Here is a 17,961-nt window from a genome sequence, read left to right as displayed (position 1 = left end):
TAGTAGAGGCAAGAAAACAGCCATCTTCGCCTTCAATTACTCTGTATTTTCTGTGTGAAAGGGTGTTGTAGCTCGTAAGAATATTGACACAATTATTGTGAACGGAGACGATTCGGACCTACTTCTTTTTACGTAAAATCGATCAAAGGAAACCATTTTTTCTTTGCACTTTAGAATTGACATTGCCCAAGTAGCAGAGGTTGCAACAACTTGCAACAAAATCGTTGAATTCTTGCAACTGATAGATTGACGTGCACATTGCCTACTCTTTCCCCCGAAGGAGCTATCATCGTTGGAACTTGTTGCAATTAAGTTGAAACATGTTCCAACTTCAATATCGTTCCCGGTCCTTACATCTGGCTAAAATTTGAATATCGCGGCCTATTTCGCAAACTGGAAAGGGCGTCACAAGACTGGTCTTTACTTAATATAATAAATATAATGTAATAAATTATAATATATTATAATAAATTATTAATAATGCTATTCATTTTTCATTAATTTGTATTATTTATTTATTTTATTTCGTTTTTAATATTTTCATTTTTAATAACTATTTATCCGTCCATATTTTATTTTATTTTTTTCATGTGCCGTTCGTACTCTTCTCTTTCAAAAACTTGATCTACTTTATATTATATTCGTATCCTTCATTGTGAAACTGAATGATGTACAAAATTGCAAGAATGTCATTGCTTCTAATCATTGAATCAGATCTGGGGACGTTTATTAGTGCTAAATTAGCCACCTCCCCCACGCGAGCGACCGTGGCGGAGTGGCAGCGACACTCGGGCGATCACCGAAGTTCAGCAACGTCTGGCGCAGTTAGTACTTCGATGGGTGACCGCTTGAGAACTCGAGCGCAGCGCGGCTTAATTCTGGCGAACATTGATTGTCGGGTTCTCTCAGCGGCATTTTTCTGGTGTCCGCCATGAAATTTATGCTTAAGAACGCGCAGCGCGCCTAAATTTATAAGCATTTCGCATTTTGGAACTTTTTTTTCAGCGTGTGATATCATGGTGATAACATGTTGATATCATATATGATAACAGGTTCCATTCACCCTGTTGCTACCATGTTGAGCCAGCCCAACTTGTTACCAACATGGTCATTTTTAAAAGGGATGATTTTGGCAACGTCGATAAGTTGCAAGATTCATTCAATTCAATTGCTATAAGTTGCAACTTTTCTTCCGATCAGATCGCCGAAAATCGGCACTTATCGACCAAGTGTTGACTGAGAGTTGCAACTTTAAACCAATATTGTTTCAACTTCTTGCAACTTTAACTTTGAAAAATGCCTACTTGGGGTACCATCCAACCTTCCCAGCTTGTGCAAATATCTTTTCTACTTTCCTTGAGGACAGTATACTTAAGGGCCATTCCTGTCAAATCATTTAACTAGTAGTTGACTCTCTGTTAAGGTCCAACTAGAGGTTGGTGTGTCTTGTCAATTTGCAACTACTAGTTGAGAGGCTGTTAACGGGCTGATTTTCAACTGGTGCTTTTTCTGCCTGTTAGGTTTCAACTAGGACTTCAGACAAAACATTCGTTCCGGTTCTTCGCGTTTCACTGGTTCACAAAGAGCCTGATTTAACTACCTGGGCTCGAGTTGTGGACCCCGCCACCCGCACCCTCCTCTTTGCAAGGGTTGTTCTGTCGTCTCTTTCAACTGCTAATTGAATTTTCGGCAAGGGTTCCCAGACATTAGATACGACCTGATGTAGGATATGAGGGAACAAATCATGTTAATGCACTATTTGGCAAGTAGTCTTTGTTCAGTAACTAGGGGTTGAAAATCAGTGACAAGACTCTCCTTCAGGTCGAACTGGAAGTTACCTTTAACTGGTAGTTCGTCAACTAGCAGTTGAGACCCGATTTGACAGGAACAGCCCAATTTAAAACATTATGAAAAAACTGAAAACAATTGATTTGTTCAGATTTAAACAGGATCAATTGATTTCAGTTTTTTCATGTCAGTACTCATGATAGTTGAAAAATCAGCGAATTTTTGTTCAATTGTGTATGTTTTAAGTACTGTCGTCAGGAAAAGTATAGATAATATATGTATTTGTACAAGCTGGAAACGTTGGATGGCCCATTGTATTTTCTTTCAACGTCCTCAAGGGAGTTAATTCAGGGCTCATTTCATCCACTGCTGAAAGGGGAAGCGATATGTTCATCTGCTGTCCTCGAGGAAAGCCCAAGAACACCTGAAAAATGGCCACATTTTCCTAGAAAATCATGATTTTCGTTCGGACGGGCAACATCGGGCAGATGAACCGTTGATTTTCTGAAAGTACACATTCCACTGAATATATCCACTTGTACAAAAGTTAAATAGTTTTCAATGCTTTATTTGGCCACTTCATGAAAGTGGAAGAAGGGGTTGAAAATGAGCAGTATTTCAAAATGCAATATTTGCCACAGAAAAAAAAGGATTTAAAAATTGGAAAAACCAAAAATAAATAGTGCTTACCAGTAGGAAATAAGCTGCCAGGAAGGATATAGGATGGCACTGAAGCCTATTGATTAGAATGCTCCTCATTGATGTCATCTGCAATCGGCTTCTAATCAGGAGCTCAGAACTGGCTGACAACGACCACCTGTGCAGGCACTAGGTATCGATAAAAATCGATACTATCGCTGACAATAGTGTTGCCAGATATACCACTTAACGTTCACCACATAATTTTTGGAAAATTTCGACTTTCATTTTTAGGGGGATTTTTGTCACCATTCAACGCGCTGTGGGGAGGGGGAAACTCTTGACAACAAAGAAGAATTTTTACATTTTTTATCGTACAGAAGAGGTTAGTAAACTTTATTTTTGCTAAGAAACTCGTTCGTGTCCTATAAGTCCAGTTGAAAAAGCCAAAACCTATGATCACTGGCCCATATCCGAAAAAAGGGCACATACTTAAGAGAAAATTTTATGTAATTCCTCCCACAACAGTAAAAGACGAGCAAGTTTTACCAACGGTCGTTAGTCATCCTGGGATTTATAAACTTTGATTTAAGGATCCAGGTTTCGATGTAAGTCATCATTAGTGGTCGGAAAGTAATAATAAAAACTACGAATGCGTGTTTCTTAAAATGCAATTTTTCAGTAAGTGCCCTTTTTCCGGAAAGCTACTCAATTGCTCTTTCGAGAATAACTGTGGCTTCTTTGAAGCTCAAAGCTCGTTCACTTCTATGAGAAACTATTTGGCTTTAAAAAAGGAGATTTGTCAAGCGCTGTAGTGTAGCTCAATTACAAAATTTTAAAATTAGGGGTACCCCAAAATTTAGCTTCAATGGGTTGTAATTTCTAAATGGTTCAGTTCTGTATGGATAATATTATCCATACAGAACTGAACCGTTTAGAAATTACAACCCATTGAAGCCAAATATTGGGGTACCCCTAATTCTAAAATTTTGTAATTGAGCTACGCTACAGCGCTTGACAGATCTCACCATTAAGGCCAAATAGTTTTTCATAGAAGTGAACGAGCTTTGAGCTTCGAAGAAGCCACAGTTATTCTCGAGAGAGCAATTGGGGCTTGTTTTAAACCTTAAACGCTTAACTTTCATTAAGAATTGTTTTTATTTTGCTCTGTGCGAACCGAACAACCGAAAATCTCGAAAGACGAAAACTTACGAAAGGGGGATGACCTTGTAAAATTCCCCCAAAGTGGATCAAAATTTAAAATTGTATTAATTTCATACATACATTCTAAAAGTCTCAATTTTTTTTGGAAATTTCAACACCAACATCATCTATCTACGACAAACCGTTGAGAACTTATGCTACTTCAAAGTTTTTAACTTTGACCGTCCCTCCCCCATTTCTCTGGGGTTAGGCAAAAAGTATGACCGGTTTTGAGTGTCTGGGAAGACCCTCTTTCATCCCTGAGAAAATCGTAAGATTCCGTGTTTCGGCCGATTTGTAGAAAGGTACTTTCAAAAGCAGGTTTACTGAAGCACTTTTTGGAATCAGAGTCTAAATAACAATGAACAAAACAAAGTTTATTAAAAATTACAACGTAAAGTAACATTAACTTTAACTGACGAAAACAAGGAATACATGCAACCACTCTGCCATCAGAGAAACAGAGAAAACGTAGAAGGTGGTGGTCTTAAAGCCATGTAATTAAGAGTTTAAAAAAGAATTTGTAAGGTATGCAGTTTGATTAATTTCATTCATGAATGGGAGCTGCTGTGTGAACTGTGTGAACTGATAATTTCAAGGTATAACTATGGTGATGGAAGCAAAATCGGAATATACTGAAAAACGAAAAATACATCATCATAGAAAAGTTTAAAATGTAACGTCACAAGAAAATAAAAACGTACTTCTTATCAAATGTGATAAGAGCTGTTTTTCTGAAGCGACAATAAATTTTACACATGTATAATTATCAATGTCTTACAGTTTAAATTTTTCACACTCAATTGAAGCCACTGTAACTAGCAATGTATGATTGTAAACTTTAAATTGTAACTCTGATGATGGATTTCAAAGATCCAAAATGCACGAGTTGGATTAAATTCCTATAAAATCTTGAATCAAAGCAATGGTTAGTTTAACCTCATCACGTATTAAACTGATATTATTAGAGACAAGATTTTGGTCCCATTTTAAATATTTGATCCTGGAGCAAGTAGTGATCAAGAAAAAGATCATCTCATTTGGTCAGAAATTGAAAAAGTCATGATAACTTTAATGCAGGGTAAAATCCTACAACGTACAAGTTCTCCAACTAGTTCCAGATTCGTAGAGTCTGCAAGTACTTCAGCTAGTGTCGAAATGTTCATCTCCAGCCAGTCCCAAGCTCAGGAAAGGAAAGAAGGCTGTGTGTCAGGCCAGCAACACTACTTATTGTTAGTGTAAAAAACCCCTGCCTTTAGTGCAAAGCAACATGCAAACTAATCAATCCGAATATTTTAGATCTTGGAGGAAGGAAAACAAAATTTACAGATGTGTTGACTGCGGAGCAGAATGTTAGAATTCTAAAACAATCTGGAAAGATGGTAGAAGTTGCCAATAAAATGTAGAAGTATAAGGGAGACATAATGATAATGCAGGAAAAACACTTTAGGTGAAGAAGGAATCTACAAGGCATATTTCAGCTTGAAATACACAGTGGACCAGCCTAGTGCTAATATAGGAAAGACTCCTAGTGCTAATACCGGAAAGACGCTACCAAGATGAGGAATGAATCCTATAAACTACATTTCGGCTGAATATAAAAAGCAGACCAGCCAGAAGTACAGGGTACTTGAGAACAGTTTTCGTTATGTCCTAGGAGGCAAGAGAGAGTCTTCGAACACAAGAACATCCATGAAAGAATTTGCAGAGTTAGGCTAAAAGGCTAATTTTAAAATAAAAAAATACTTGTTGCAAAACTTGGTGAACAGATTGTTAATGGCACATTTAAATGGGATTGGTGATGAATTTTCCCTTAGAGTTGATTTTTTTGATTTGCTCATTTTCTCTTTGAAAAATTATTTAAGGATTTACTTATCGTGAAATCTGAGTCTGTCTTCCCATTTCCACTAATGATGAGATCCGTTAGCTTACTTCCTTTTGGTGATTTGATATCCGTTTCCCACAATTTTACTAGGCTACCTCACTTTTCCCCTACTTTTATTCTCTTTATCTTTCTCCTATCTTTTTGAATGGTGGTCATTTGTTTTCTACTTTTTGGTATATATTTTTTAATGGGCTTGCCCATAAAATTTTAAAACAAAATAAAATTAAGGAAGATACAGAAGGGCTGCAATGCTTCTAGGAAGCATAACAAAACATGCATTAGAGCAAATCAATACGGCATGTGAATCTAAAAGGGGACTTAACTGCTAAAACTGGAAAAGAGGAGGACCAAAATCAGGCAACGGGAATTTGCACAATACACAACAAAAAAGGAAACATGTTGGTTCATTTTGTAGATGAAAATAAATGATTCAACAGAAGCACACCATTCCTCCATTAGAAAATCCATCTCAAAGCTTAGATGATGTAAGGCATGAGTGAAAGGAACCAAATTGAACAATCTTGCGGCTTTCAGCAAGCTGTTTAGACATGCCTCAACTACCACAATGCTGCTGATGGAATCGTTCTTAACATTCCCTTCAAGGTTAAGTTAGTTCCATGATGTTATGATGACATAAAAATATTCTGAGAAACGAATTTTGACAAGAGCCGCGTTCGGGAAATATGATAGGTACATTAAACAGCTGAACTTGTCAAAATCACTCAACCTCTCCGTCATAACTTTGTGAATACTTGACCAAATAAAATGATCCTAGTTTAAATCAACAGGGTTTCTTCATCGTCCAATTTCCTGACTTTCCCTGACATTCGAATTAAACTTCCACAACGCTTTTTTCCTCATATAAATTACACTCACTTCTGCTAAACGCACATTGCAAAAGTCCCTATGACTTTTCCAGCATATTTCTTGACCTTCCCGGTTTTTCAGATCGCCAGCAACCCTGATCAAAAACTAGAGGTCTGATCTTTAAACTGAGACCAACATGATGTCTCTAGACCTGTGAATTTTGAAATGGTGACCGTATTCTACTTTCCGTTTTTAATGGACAGAAAATCGATGAAAAACCAGAGAAAGAAATTACATCCTGTTTGAGAGAAGTTCAATTAGAAAGATTTGACTTCTGATCATACATCAGCTTGATTAAGCTCCCAGAATCAAAAATCTCAACCCAGTTGCAAGACCAAAAGGATAAGGGTTTATTTTTTTTTATTTATTTATTTATTTTTTATTTTTTTAATTATGAGGAAAAAGGAATGAAGATTTTACGTCAAATAAATTTCAGATAAAGAAATTGACAGACATTAACACAAAATAAACAACAGAGAGCCTATATTTACCTACAAAAAGGTTAGGGTTAATTAATGGAGCGATGAAAAGTGATGTGAATTATTTAGAGAGGAACCTAACAGTTACAGGAGCATCAAAATAAGATGTTGCAAATGTGAGCAGCTGCAGAATTTTTATCATTTGCACATACTTACAAGTGCATTCTACCTTTTCTACCCAATCTCATACGTACGGGTACATACACATCCCTTTACATTATAATTCAAAAAATAATTTATACATACAGCAAAAATAAAGGAGGAAAATCTTTGAAATTGATTAGGCGGATGCGCTTTCTACCATTGTTTTTTTAATTATTTCACCAAAATTCTCACACTCTTCTAATGTGTTTGGGTTATTCTCTCCTTGACTGTTCGCGTCGACATGGACTTCATTCGTAGTTGCAACATTTGGTTCTAGGAAACGGCTTTGAAGAAGTTCAGAGAAAGATTCTAACTTAGTTTCTGAGTTGCTGGCAAAACACAATTGCTCATTCGAGCTTGGCTGACTGTACAGTAACGAGGTGGAGGAGGGAAATTGGTCGTAAGTTATAGGATGGGGGTGAAACTCCAAGGGTGGCAACTCATTATCAGCTTGACCGTAAGTTGATCCGTAGTGTCCATAACTATAACTGAAATTAGTTGATGTTAGATTAACATCAAATGGTTGATGATAATAACTCTGCAGTTCCTCCTGGTAGTAGCTTGGGAAGCATGTTTCTACTCCTGATCCCGCACACCCGTCAACTCTACTTAAATCTGCAGCAGCCATTGTTCCATCGGTTGCAACTTCAAGTTGTCCACTGCTTTGAGATTCTGCCACTGCATTCAGATCAAATCTCTTCACTGCTTCTTCTTCTTGTGCCTGTTTTTTCTCCAATTCTAGCCTCATCAATGTATGTATGAAATGTGTTCTAACTCTAACAGGATTAAATTCAATACGTCCACTAATATTTCCACAGCCATCTCTGGTGCAACCGCAAGGAAAATTTAACCGATCAACCTGTTCACAGAAAAATTAAAATCAATTTGGTTACCTATAGAGAAGGAAAAGAATGAAAGTCATTGACGGACACGGATTAAATGTGTCTTATGATCAAAACCCAAAATGAGGGCAAAAAGTAATGATTCACCCAGGCCAATCACAAAGTTTCTGGTCAAAACGCCACTTGCCATAATGTCATTTGCGATGGTCTGTTTGGCATCCATGATCTCCCATACTGTCTCATTCCTGTCGCGATCCTTGCTGGAAATACCAGCGGATCTACGCCAGAAATCCATCTCTGTTGCCTCTAAAACCTCACGGGTCCGCTGTTCCATCAGGTATACCTCACACCCGTAGGTTACTACACTCTTGACAATCGTGTTGTAAATCCTTATTTTGTTCTCTTTGGAGCTCCTTTGATACTAAAGGATTCCATTTCACATGTCGATTGCCCTCCTACCCTGCATATTTCTGTTCTTGATGGTATGGTTCAATCTTCCAACCTACTTCTCGTTCCTGGAACTGCTCCTTGCGCCAGGGTAACTGCAGTACAGGATTTAGGGCAATTTTTTATTTTTTAGTTTATGGAAATGACTTTTCTCAATAAATTTGAATTCTGCCTAAAATTTTAAGCCAGGTGATGTAAAACAAAATCCAAAAAGTCTGCGATACACTATGGACAATAAGTTTTTGTATACTGCAGTTTTAAAGTACAAAAAAAACCTGGTATTTTTAAAATCCCCAAAAAAAATTTGACACAGATTTTATAAAGCTGTCACCATGGCGTGTGAAGTGGGTTCAGGAACTGAGGGAGGCGTCAAGGCCTGAGGGCGACATTGAGGAAGACACCTGCAAGGAGATTTGCCGTGTTAAGGAAGAGAGCAGTTAGTTAATAGTTAAAAAATTGAAGTTTTGGGGGAATGGACCTAGTGCTGTTCGAGCTAATAATTCCATTTAACGAGTCCTGCTTCGCTTTTGTAAAAGGAAGGGTATTGATTAGGGCCGTTTTCAGGTCTGCTACCCTGAATTTTCTAAACTCTACAAGTGTTTTGCTCGTTAAAGGTCTGAGCCAGTTCGGCTGAATTTTTTTATTACATATTATGAAAGTCCTTGGTGAAATGAGTATACAGAATTTTTTTCAGATTTTTTTGAGCCCTCTGGCTCTGAGAAATCTTACTTCAAAAACGCCAAAAATTGAAGGTCTCTGAAACGCTGTTTGAATCGCGCGGGCTGAGAGCTGACGTCACACTTTAGGTGGTGACGACCCTTGGTTTATTCCGAGTTAGTCCGAACAATATGGCTGCTGCCCGGTTTGTTTATTTAGCGAAAGGTTCTAGCTGTATATTGGGAATTAGTGGTAAAATTTGACGAGAAATTTGTTGAAACATTTTGTTTCGTCTGAAATTAACTCTTTCTTGATGAAGAAAGGCGTTAAAGTTCGCGAAATTTATTCACCGGGCGACCGCGAGTGAGCATCGGCTATCGGAAACGACGGGCTCGTAAACAAACGAAGATTGATAACAGGAAGGATCCAAACAACTCGGAATCTTTTAATTTTCTTTACCTTTAAACCATTTCTGACTTCTACAAAGCATCTGACAATCAGTTTCATCGTATTTTACAACGTGGAGCTAGAGTCTATCGGCTCATTGTGATGTGTATTCAGAGCATTCTGAAACAGAAAGTCAGTTCTCACGAGTTCACACCCAGACATTCTTTTCTTGGATCATTCGCTTTTCATTTTCGCCTCAAATCAAGTGTTTTGTAGTTTCCTCATCTGAAGTATGTGGTTTTGAATACATACAAGAGTTTGAAGTTCACCTTTTTTTAGCATTAAAGCCTGTTGAGCCCTCAAACTTTACCGATATGATTACAGTTCAAGGTTCCTCTGGTCCGTACCAAGTGATTACACATCAAAGATTTGTCATATGGTTCTTCAAATTAACAGTTCAGAAGTAAGTTAGAGACTACAGTAACTTAATCCACTCCTGCCCTTTCCTTCAGTGTTTGTTCGTGTCTGTTCTTTATGCGTTACCACTCTAGTGCATACACCGGTAATGTAGGTTAGATAGGTATAATCGCATATTTTCTACTAGCAGTACCTTCTCTTAAGCGTTTTTAAGCTAATTTAGCAAAGATATTCCACCAGTTGCAGAAAATTGTGTGCGTAATGAATAATGGAATATGAATACCTCCTTTTGGTGACTCAAAGTGTCTCAGATCCGTCTCAAGGAGGTTTTGCATGTAGGTGCATGATCAGTTTTGCCAAATGAAATTACTGCCCTAGCAGCTTCAAATTTATACTTTGATCTCTGATTCACTAATAAATGACACTTTATGGTGTCATTTATATTTAATCAGTTCAAAGCTAATTCGACAATGAATCATCAAAGGTCCGATTGAGGAAGAAATTTTCCGGTGAGTGCCACGGCTGAATCAACATTGCAACTAGACTTGCGAAGTTATCAACCAGGAAATGATCATCTGTCTCGAAGTGAAATTTTTTTCATTGCATCATACAGTTTAACAGGTAAGATAATTATAATTACTGAGGTAATATCAGGTTAAACACACAAGTTTAGTGTAACATTTACATTAAGTATGTTTAACTTTGTGGATAATGATTAATGAAAAAGCGAGGAAAAGTAGTGGCATGGCTAATCTGAGAAAGTACTTACCTGGATTCACGAAGTTTTAGTCTGATTGCTTCTCTTGATGTCCTAATGGAAAAATTATTCGACAAAATTTCTGAAATGTGTGCGATATTTATATCTTCTACGTGCAGAAAATTTTGTGAATATGTAGAGCAGTAAGTCGACTTGTTTTCCATTTAAAATCTAAACTTAAAGTAGAAGTGTTGAACACCGTAGTCAATACGTAATTGAGGCACTGGATGCAAAAAGGCCCTTTCTCGGTTGCAGTGTTTGAGAGTCACCTCTAATATTTCATTCTTTGAAAGGAAAGTGAATGCATCAAGTGAACTAGTTTACTCTCAATCAGAAATACCAGGAATAGTAGGACAATCATCTCATAATTGTCTCTTAAATATGAAAATAAAAACTCTGAAAGTTATCTGAGAAAGCACTTGAGATCGATTTCCATATTCTTAGATGAAGTATAGCCTGCGTTTAAAATCACAATATTTCAAATTTTCCATAGTGCTTAAGGCCTGCAGCACAACCTTATCTTTCAAGGCAGGAAAAACACCATGGAACCTCCATCATTGGCAACTTCCAGCTTAAGGCTTTCAGATTACTTCATCCGTGTCTCAGTGGAGAGAAGCTGTAGGATTACTTCATTCCCACGATTTCGTTACTTCACCTACATTTCATGTTGTACTCCTCTTCAAGTATATGACTGCAGATGAGCAGATGTAGAAATTTTTAATGCACACCGCACCTAAGAAATGAATGAGCCTTAATAGAATTACCACTTACCATATAGGTATCACTTCCTCAGGAATCTGTTTGGGTTGATACCTTCACAAGTCTAGTTGGAATGTTGATTCAGCCGTGGCACTCACCGGAAAATTTCTTCCTCGATCGGACCTTTGATGATTCATTGTCGAATTAGCTTTGAACTGATTAAATATAAATGACACCATAAAGTGTCATTTATTAGTGAATCAGAGATCAAAGTATAAATTTGAAGCTGCTAGGGCAGTAATTTCATTTGGCAAAACTGATCATGCACCTACATGCAAAACCTCCTTGAGACGGATCTGAGACACTTTGAGTCACCAAAAGGAGGTATTCATATTCACTTATTCATTACGCACACAATTTTCTGCAACTGGTGGAATATCTTTGCTAAATTAGCTTAAAAACGCTTAAGAGAAGGTACTGCTAGTAGAAAATATGCGATTATACCTATCTAACCTACATTACCGGTGTATGCACTAGAGTGGTAACGCATAAAGAACAGACACGAACAAACACTGAAGGAAAGGGCAGGAGTGGATTAAGTTACTGTAGTCTCTAACTTACTTCTGAACTGTTAATTTGAAGAACCATATGACAAATCTTTGATGTGTAATCACTTGGTACGGACCAGAGGAACCTTGAACTGTAATCATATCGGTAAAGTTTGAGGGCTCAACAGGCTTTAATGCTAAAAAAAGGTGAACTTCAAACTCTTGTATGTATTCAAAACCACATACTTCAGATGAGGAAACTACAAAACACTTGATTTGAGGCGAAAATGAAAAGCGAGTGATCCAAGAAAAGAATGTCTGGGTGTGAACTCGTGAGAACTGACTTTCTGTTTCAGAATGCTCTGAATACACATCACAATGAGCCGATAGACTCTAGCTCCACGTTGTAAAATACGATGAAACTGATTGTCAGATGCTTTGTAGAAGTCAGAAATGGTTTAAAGGTAAAGAAAATTAAAAGATTTCGAGTTGTTTGGATCCTTCCTGTTATCAATCTTCGTTTGTTTACGAGCCCGTCGTTTCCGATAGCCGATGCTCACTCGCGGGCGCCCGGTGAATAAATTTCGCGAACTTTAACGCCTTTCTTCATCAAGAAAGAGTTAATTTCGGACGAAACCAAATGTTTCAACAAATTTCTCGTCAAATTTTACCACTAATTCCCAATATACAGCTAGAACCTTTCGCTAAATAAACAAACCGGGCAGTAGCTAACTCGGAATAAACCAAGGGTGGTCACCTAAAGTGTGACGTCAAAAATCGGCGTTCGCGCCACGGCCCGGATTCAAATAACGTTTTTGAGGGGCACGATTTTAAAATCGCATTTTCTCCCTTTAGCAATTTTTTTCAAAACTTTTTATTGTGCTCATCGTTTTTCTGGTGAAATTTTACATATAGTGCAATAGCTTTTAAGCCAATCCCTCACCAGCCGAACTGCCTCATTTGGTCATTTCCGTCCTCTTCTTGGATTTATTAGTGGGCTGTAGAGAAATCGCGGCGAAATGGTCATTCTCGCGGAAAATTGAGATATTTTGACATTTTAAGCACCCCATTTTGGGATTGCCGCGGGTCATGGCCAAAGTCAAATACAACTTTTCCGGAACGAAAGGACTACGTGCAAAACGGGCCATTTGCGGCTCGAGGCGGATACCTTTGAAACTTGCCCTATTCATTCACCTAACAATGCCCCATCTTTTCCCAAAGTTTCAAGCCCCCCAAAAATTTTGGGGAGACGCGGCGGGGGGTCAAAGTTAAAAACCGGCAAAATTTTCGCGAATTCATTGCTTGAAAACCAAGAAGTTTTTGAAAACACGGTTTAAACGAGCGTATTCAACGTGACGAGTATAAAATCATAGGGTTTTGTCAATTTCAGCTCGAGTTATCGCCTCCGAAGCGCCAGAACGCTTAAAAAAGACCCCTTATTTTTTCACGTTTGGGCAGATTTAAAAAAAAAACCATTTTTTTATTTTGATGAAAAACTGATATCATGTTACTGACTCTCTGTAGCCCCTCTAGTTCTTTACCGCATGCTGGGGAAATGTTTTGGTCGCGAGTTATAAGATCGGAAAGGAGCGAAGGTCGGGAAAATCGGCTATTTTAAAATGCGCGGGGCGACGGATCAGGAGACATGTGGCAACAATGCGAGGTCGGCTGAGGAGTGTGATTCGTTGAACTGAGTGGGAAGGGACGTTTTCTTTCCGATCAACGCCGCGCGCGCAGTTTAAAATAGCCGATTTTCCCGACCTTCGCTCCTTTCCGATCTTATGACTCGCGACCAAAACATTTCCCTAGCATGCGGTAAAGAACTAGAGGGGCTACAGAGAGTCAGAAACAACATATCAGATTTTCATCAAAATAAAAAATTGCTTTTTTTTAAATCTGCCCAAACGTGAAAAAATAAGGGGTCTTTTTTAAGCGTTCCGGCGCTTCGGAGGCGATAACTCGAGCTGAAATTGACAAAACCCTATGATTTTATACATTTTCTGAAAGCTCTCGTCACGTTGAATACGCTCGTTTAAACCGTGTTTTCAAAAACTTCTTGGTTTTCAAGCAATAAATTCGCAAAATTTTGCCGGTTTTTAACTTTGACCCCCCGCCGCGTCTCCCCAAAATTTTTGGGAGGATTGAAACTTTGGGAAAAGATGGGGCATTGTTAGGTGAATGAATAGGGCAAGTCTCAGAGGTATCCGCCCCGAGCCGCAAATGGCCCGTTTTACACGTAGTCCTTTTACGAGCTTTCAGATTGGTTTGTATAGTTTTGCCTGAAAATCAAGCCTTTTAGAGAAAAATGAGAAAATTCGCGGAAAAGTCTGAATTCTGAGCAATTTTGTGGGGGTTTAGAAGGGGCTTACCCCCCCCCCCCCACCACTATGGAATTCGCGTAAACAAAAAATTCTTATTCTACTAGTTGAGAGCTTCAAGAGAATCACCTTCTTCAAAATACCCACCGGGCGGGGGGAGGGGGGGGGGGTTTACCCCTTGCTGGCCTACGGTCTAAAAACAGCAGAGGCGTCTATAAGTTAGAGTTCACAGATTGTAGCTAATTTTACATGGGCCAGACCAAAGGGACCATAAAAGTACGGGGCACTGAACACAAAAGAAACTTGAAAAACGAAGATATTGAAGTCAGCAGTTTCCAGACATCACTGGGAAAACAGCCACGACATCAACTTTGAACCCAGGATGAGGGTAGGAAGTAACAAAGATCTCAACACTGAAGAGCTCATGTTGATTTTTAAAAACAAGAACCATATCTTCAACGTTGATTTTGAAGGCACAGATGACCCCTTATTTCAACTCGTTGATAAAACCGACATGAACAGTTATGACAACACTGCAATAAAGTGGACTTTACCTGATAGCAACTCGGTCAAAATTGGTAAATACATCCTCAGACAAAACAATGCCCGCAGTATTCGCACTATCGCTGCTGAAGATGGGTCAGCGGACCCTCTGAAACTTCGTCCGGACAAATAGTGAAGAAAGGAGAGTTCGAATTTTTAAATTTTTGGCAATTATATTCTTAACTTAATCGAGACAATGTCATAAACAATGCCGGTTGGTTGGCCACTCAGTGGGCCACTCGAGTAGCGCTACAGCAAAACGTGAATTTTTTGGAAGTATCTGAAATTTTTGAACTCAGCGACCCTCAAGAGTTCCTAAAAATGTATTTTGCACGGTTTAAACATTTTATCTGATTTATTAACACCCAAAACCGGCTTTGGAACTGTATTTAGGCGTGCAAAAATCGGTCGGCACGCGTCGCGCGGAAACTTCAATCGCTCATAACTCCGGAACAGTTTATTACCCCAGCCTAATAGACCACTCGTTGGATGCAGAAAGAGACGAAAAATATTAAAAACTGGTTTCGGAGCCAACAAAAAAATGAGTACTTTGTGAATTCTTTGTTTAAAAGAAATTTTCTCGACTCAAAAACTGAAAAAAAGGACATACAGGGTTATTCAAAATTCACGCACCACTGGCCATAACTTCAGTTCTAATTATGATATCGACTTGCGGTTTAAGGCGTTTTTCCTTAGATCAAGGGGGGAAATATTTTAGGTACTTTCCAGGTTTTGATTCCTTCGGGGGGAGGGGGCGGGGAGCAACTCAAAAATTTCAAATGGCCACCCCCCTCATGGCCAGTGGTGCGTGACTTTTGAATAACCCTGTATATTAACTTGAAAATGTGATATCGGGATTTTGACCATTAGAATCTTAAAGTATGCATTTTTAGACGATTTTTCGTCCAAACCGGACCTCGATGTCTTTCTTCGTTCAAGAGGTATCGAGGTTCACAGGTTTTGACTTCCACTCTCCCCTAGCGCCCCCACAAAATTTTTTTGGGGGTTTGAAAATTTGGGAAAAGAAGCGCTCAAGTATGAGTAATCGATAGATAAAGTTTGAAGAAGTTCGGGGGGGGGGGGGGGGGGCAAAAAAGCAGTTTTTGCATCAAGCTCTTTCCTCATGACTCTTTCCTGTCAAATAAAATTCCCTTCATTTTCCTTGGTTTTGGTTTATTCTCTGCCACCAAGAGACCAACTGTCTCTGTAGCAGCATCACTGTTGTTAAAGTCAGCAGTGTCGCCTAAGAAGCCTCTCTCTACAACAAAAGTGAAGGGCCAATCTGAAGCCCATGCTTGAAGTAGCAAATTCATCAATAAGTTGTTTTTTTTCACATACCTGACATTTAATTCCAGCTTGGGAACAAGTGCAGGTGTCAGGATCACAGAAACCTTGGCAGGAACAACCACAAAATTCCCTTGAGGTTCTAATATCACGGCATTCGTCCTTTTCCATTGAGTCTATCTTGTGAATACCAGCAGCTCGGAGCAAAGCTCGCCTTTGTCGTGTTGGTACAGGCTAAAATTCAGTATAAAATTATGATTACAGTAACATCTATACTTATAATTTACATGAATTAAAAAAAAAAAAATTCTGAATATAATACCAAATTGACGTTATTGCCCTGTCCATGAACAAAGCCAAACTATTGTCCCTTCCTAAATACACAGCAGTTGAAATAGATGAAATTACTCCAACAGGCCGGCTCAAAACTTACAAAGTATATGAAAATGGTAAAAAATAAGAAAGTACAAGGGGAGACTAAAATACCCCTGGAATTTCACTGTAACTTGGCAACGGTGGAAAATAAACGGGTTCTTTTGCTAGGAGGTGTAACTAGGAGGTATGAAGAGTCACCAGGCCTTTTGACGTCGTAGCACATTTCGTTTCGTTTTGGCGAGCCCTCGCGTGAGGGATATTCGCTGAGCTCGTCGTTTTTGAAGATAGGTGATTTTCACAGGCTATGCGCGGCTAAACGCTGTCAATTTTTGGAGTGAGTCTCGCATGGAACATGCTTTGCCTATAACATGACTGGACAAAGGTTTTTTCAAAGTGTGATTTATTGTTCGAACGTCGGCTGAACGCCAGGCGGCCGTCACCGGCTAGAGCGCAAAATGGAGGATCAATTCGGCAAGAACGCATTTTAGGCCCAAATTTTTAACAGCAATGTTTTGAATACGTCTGTATTACATTTAATAGATATCTACTGGTTAATTAAATGATACTTAACCATCTTCTTTCACAAAAACGCGATTGTTTTCATGTTTTCATCGGTTCTAGCCGATGCCTATAATGGTTTAGAGCCGTACATGGGTTTTGGGCGATACAGCACCATTTTTAAACCGAAAAATCGTACTTACACTGAAATTGACCCATCTTTAAAAACGACGAACTTGCTGACGAATCCCTTATGCCAAGTCTCGTCAAAATGAAAGAAAATGAGCTACGATGTCGAAATTTGGCCTAGTGACTCTTCATAGTTCCTAGTTACACCTCCTAGCGGTGGAACCCAAATGTTTTCTATCGTTGCCAAGTTACAGCAAAATTCCGGTTTTTTTGGGTCCCCCTCGTAGATTCACATGAAACAATGATGTAAGTGAGAGACTTGCTGAGCAACTGGTGGTGTGTATGTTATTTGTGAGGAAATTTTGAAAAATAAAAAACCAATTATGAAAAAACCCATGATAAGTGATTAACACATCGTAAAAGCCGCACCCTGCATGCTCTTAAAGACATTTTAGGTGACATAGCTGGTTTGAAACCGCCATTATAAAGCTGAAATAACATCCTCTGATCGTGCTGTTCAGTTTTACCCTCAAGAAGTGCGCTCTGAGCTGTTGAAAATTTTGAAAAAAAATTGCCAAAGCGTAAAAATATCACGATTATCACGCGCATCGCCGATATCAGAGCGTTCTTTTAAGCCATGCCTTCATTTTTCTTATTTTTGGGAGAATTTGGAGGAGATCGGCCACCCCCCTTCCCCTGACATGTAAACTTGTTTCACCGAACGAACGATAACAGAGTGCAAAGTTTCGGCATAGTAAACGGAAGCGCCCGCGCTGCGCTGCCCTAGTCCGAGTGTCTACAGGCTATTCGAATACCCCCCCCCCTTCGAATATCTATAACGAATTTTAGGATTTATCATGCAAATTAATATAATAATGAACAATCGATTCATCGGCCGGCAAAACCGCTCCACTACTTCGTTCCTTATTCACACATCACAGGAAAAAACCGAGCTGAAAATGTAGGGAATCCCTCCTCCCCCAAGTCCTTTAATGAAAATTGGGGGAGGGGTGTTAGTGGGTGAAGTAACTCCAGTTTGTAGGAAGGTTACTTTA

General features: G+C 38.8%; 1 protein-coding gene across 2 annotated transcripts in view; it reads right to left on the bottom strand.

Moving 5' to 3' along the window:
• Positions 1-3,986: 3,986 nt before the first annotated feature.
• Axud1 (AXIN1 up-regulated 1) overlaps positions 3,987-17,961 on the bottom strand; it is a 36,353-nt gene continuing 22,378 nt past the window's right edge. For both annotated transcript variants that reach the window (XM_019057711.2, XM_019057710.2), the window contains exons 4-5: positions 15,959-16,138; positions 3,987-7,864 (exon numbers count right to left, since the gene is read on the bottom strand). In XM_019057711.2, coding sequence (XP_018913256.2) covers positions 7,142-7,864; positions 15,959-16,138 — 903 coding nt within the window. In that variant the 3' untranslated portion in view covers positions 3,987-7,141. The remainder of the gene's footprint in view (positions 7,865-15,958; positions 16,139-17,961) is intronic.

The sequence above is a fragment of the Bemisia tabaci genome, chromosome 1 (assembly GCF_918797505.1).
Source record: "Bemisia tabaci chromosome 1, PGI_BMITA_v3".
NCBI classification, from domain to species: domain Eukaryota; kingdom Metazoa; phylum Arthropoda; class Insecta; order Hemiptera; family Aleyrodidae; genus Bemisia; species Bemisia tabaci.
Note: the sequence above shows the minus strand (reverse complement) of the source record. Positions and strands in the feature narration are given on the sequence as shown.